General features: G+C 32.4%; 1 protein-coding gene across 1 annotated transcript; it reads right to left on the minus strand.

The window, feature by feature from the left end:
• LOC133310922 (uncharacterized) lies at window positions 1–795 on the minus strand. The gene has a single exon (XM_061511946.1). It carries the CDS (start codon window positions 581–583, stop codon window positions 110–112), a length of 474 nt encoding a protein of 157 aa, XP_061367930.1. The 5' UTR covers window positions 584–795; the 3' UTR covers window positions 1–109.
• Window positions 796–4,215: the final 3,420 nt, after the last annotated feature.

Consider the following 4,215-nt stretch of genomic DNA (forward strand, 5'->3'; position numbering starts at 1 on the left):
TAAACAGAATGAAGAATGCAAATATCCAAAACACAAGAAGAAAGAAAGAAAGGATTCTTACAAATCTCAATCTCTCTACCAAAACTTAACAAAGCATTCCTAAGATGGTTCAGAAAACAACATTTCCCTTTCCAACAGCGTAGCTTTTACTTCTTGGGTAGGAGCCTGGCACAAAAGCAACACCCCCTTCCGACAAATCAGAAGGCATATCCTCCTCGTCAATCCGAGCCATTCCAACACTGGTGGACTTAGGCAACCTTTTTGAATCGAAATTAGACAGCACGTGTTGTTGTTCTTTTAGAACCAAATCCATGTCAATTCTATTTACCAAAGTCCTAGCAGATGCTGCTCTCACGAGCTCTGCGAAATCCTCGTTAACCTCAGACCTCCTTGATGTGGCTGCGCTGTGGCTTCTCGACAAAGTAGAGAATCTTCCAGCATCGTCCATTGGGTTGCCATAGCTCATGTTTTGACCGCAGTTTGTTATGCTTTTGACGTACATGTCCCTTGCTTTGCTCAGAAATCTAATTGGTGAAGCCACGATCCTCAAAAACATGCTCTGGCTATGTCCCTTGCTCCTCATCTTCAATTACAATGAATAATTCTCAATATGGCTTTAGGCTTATCGTGATTAGAACAAATAGGGTTGATCAGAGAAGTTGATAACTAAATTATCCGAAGAAGTTTGTTACGGGAGATAGTTGGGTTTGGGAGAGAAAGTGGATTTTGTAGTTGCAAGCAACAAGCTATGTGTGAAACCGTGAGCTGTGCCTGAAATTGGACTTTTTCATAGCACACCGGATTTTGACAACTGAACTATTCAAGATAAGAACGAAACCGCGGAACGTGTTGGCCAACATTAATATTATTATTATTATACGTATATAATATTGGGTTTATCATCTATCATTTAACATGACCACAAAAATTTTCCTACACACACAACATTTTGTGGGGCCCACCAAAAAAAAAAAAAAAAAACTTCGGCACGCAAAACGAATCTTTATAACATAACACAATCATTTTTCCTACAACATAACTCTTATAAAACCCTATAATATTAGTTTAATAAGTCTAAGTTGTTGAAAATAGAAAAAAAAAGTAAAACTATGTGACTAGGAGATAAGTCAGATTACAAGGGCTTATCCTGTTCTAATTTTGAGACATGGACACATGTTAATCATATTGAGGAAGCTTGCGTGTATAACTGAATTTATGTCACGCTGTAATTGTGAAACACTCGAGCATAACTCTGGTCGTGTTTTTGGTTAGGAGTGACATTACAAATCCAACAGAGTTTAAATTCATTAATTATCTTATATTTTTCTTGAGATATGTTATATTTATAAAAAAAATTATTTATAAATTATATTATTTTTTTTCGAAAGAATATTAGATTTCACTATGTTCTCCCTGAAAAAGATAATATAATTTATAAAAATTTATCAAAAAAATTTATCAACGAATCTTTCCTTATTCTTCTTAGCAAAACTGTACTAATCGAGAATTTTCAGGGCAAAAAGACATCTCTTTTGAAAGTTTAAGAAGATTTTCCATGAATTAACAACAATTGATGTTAGGCCCATTTGCCAACCACTTTTGTATATTTATTTTCTATCAAATATTTATTTAAGACTTTAATATTTTTACAGTAAAGGTAGATAAATTATTTATATTTACTCTCAAAATGATATTGTTTTGAATTGAAAAATTAAAAAATTATAATGAGAAAGACTTTTATAACCCTAAAATAGATTATAATTATAAAAATATCCTAATTTTCATTCCAAAATGACTTCATTTTGAACTCAATGTAGATAATTTATATACATTGACAGCAAAAAAAGTAAACACTTTATTTAAAATCTAAATAGTTTTGTAAAACAAAATTAAACTCAAGATATTTATAACCACAACGATAGCAAGAATCTTAAACAATCATATTAGATAAAAATGTCTAATTAAGTTGTATTTAGCCTATATCCTAGGAATATTAGCCTATATTTAGCTATATTTATAATCTTGGTTTCTAAGACTAATGTCAATTTTTTTACCAGTTTTTCATTTTATTACATACAAAATTTAGGAAGCTATGAGTTTAATTGTAACCAAAATGCCTACTTATCGTTGCAAAGTAATTTTCAGAGTTATTATGCTGTCGTAATCCATATGTATTAAGCTGGAGGCGCCCCTTGTATTATTAAGGTTGGAATAGGTTGAAATTACACATGTACTCTTGTAGAGTTTGTAGTAGCATACAGCAGAGAAGATACAGCACGCCTCTGGAAAAAGTTAAACGAAGACAATGGAAATAATTAGACTGGAGTCTGGACTCTCTGGAGGCTTAAAGCTTCGAGAACAAATGAAGGCTTTCCCATGTTGGCAACTCATAAAGTTTGTTGAATTGTGATTGACGTATTTGTCATCACATTCCTACAACTAACAACTAAAAGTCCTCAATCTAGAAGAACTCAAAATGAATTTATATTGTACTTTTTGCAAAATTTGATTGTTATATTGTTCTAATTCTATTAAAGATATTATTCGAGACCCCCCACACAGCATAATTTATTGGGCTGGTCTCTCCCCATCCTGAAACAAGTACATCCTTATTATACCCAATATCACTGTTCATGCACACAGATTTCAAGCATCAGGCGATCGAAGATATTTGCCTCACACTAACGGCAGTGTGGAGCTAGAGAGTGGATAGGAGAGATGAATTATTTTAACCCAAAAATTTAAGTTGATAAAGTGATGGGTCTTCAATGATTTTGATATAATATCTCTCTAATACGCCGTCTGTTACAATAATCATTTGAGTTTGAAACATAGATATTGTATTGATCTTTTTTTTTTCTTATCTTCTATTGACTTAATTTCATTAAAAAATAAGGGCGGTAAAGCTCTGATGATCCCTTAATCACGTACTATTTTAACTCACAACTTTAATCTAGGAAGTGATAAACCTTAAATTATTTCATATTATATCTCTGATCTAATAACATGTGATGAGCTTTGAATGGTTTGGTATTATATTTCTTTAACGACGCGAGATCGTTATTGAATTGTATTTCTCACCGAGGGATCCGGAGATGACTTGTCCCCCATGTTTTGGCTCGTTAGATATTGATTTACTTAAAAAAGAAAATTATTGAATATTGAATAGAAACACAGCGCATGACTTCAACTAATGTCCTTTGTCTTTTACTCATTTTGCCTCCATAGAATTATATAAAACTTTGCTTCATGTTGTTGGTTCTGGTCTTCTGGATGAACTTAAAAGGGGATGAATTGATTTTATTAAAAAAAATCAATTAAAAAAACATAATTGTAATAAAATAAAGAGTAAAGGAAAGAAGTGACATATTTATCTAACGTGAAAACAAACTCCAACTGAAGAGAAAAAAACTCACGACCCCAATTTGGATATATTTATTTAATTAAAAGGTAAATTCACTATCGATCAATTCAAAATACAGAAATAGACCCTATTCTACCTTTATACAAGAATTAACGTGAAACCTTACCCGAGATTTTCGGAATCCTACCCTAGGATTCTAATAGAGTCTAATTAAAGACTCTCCAATAGCAAACGGCTCCCGTCTTTATTCATAATGAACAAAGACCGCCTCATTCCTAAGCCATGATATTTTTCAAAGTCAAGAAAAAAATTCAATTAAAATTGGTTACCTTACCGCTTCTAAATAATAAGCAAATAGGTATAAATAAAACATAAGTGATGAACTCAATAAATCGGCTCATGCATTGATTCCAAAATTAATTTAAATGTGCTTTAAGAAGAAATACTCATAATATGTGTTATCGATCTATGTAAGGCTCATATATATGAAAGCCCATATATCTGAAAGCCCAATAAAGGGCAATCACATGACAATAATATAATGGCACATCGAGCCCATAGATCAGAAGAGGCCTAAAACTCTCATACTCTCAGGTAGATTCTATATATAGGGAATAAAGCTTACATGTATGACCTAATCTCTTTCTGATTATTATGTTGTCAATGTGCACACACCACTCCATTGGCTAATGCCGTTATCGATTGTATACAATGATTTGCTATCTAATTCATTGATACCTTAGAGAGAGTACCTAATTCAATATTGATCTACTAGTCCTTGACTAGACACTTCTGTCACCTAGACACGACAATATGTTCAATGCGCTCTTTCTTTTGAATGGTCAAAAATC

The sequence above is a fragment of the Gastrolobium bilobum genome, unplaced genomic scaffold (assembly GCF_033153095.1).
Source record: "Gastrolobium bilobum isolate Gb01-03AN ecotype WA unplaced genomic scaffold, APGP_CSIRO_Gbil_v1 utg39686, whole genome shotgun sequence".
Taxonomy (NCBI): Eukaryota; Viridiplantae; Streptophyta; class Magnoliopsida; order Fabales; family Fabaceae; genus Gastrolobium; species Gastrolobium bilobum.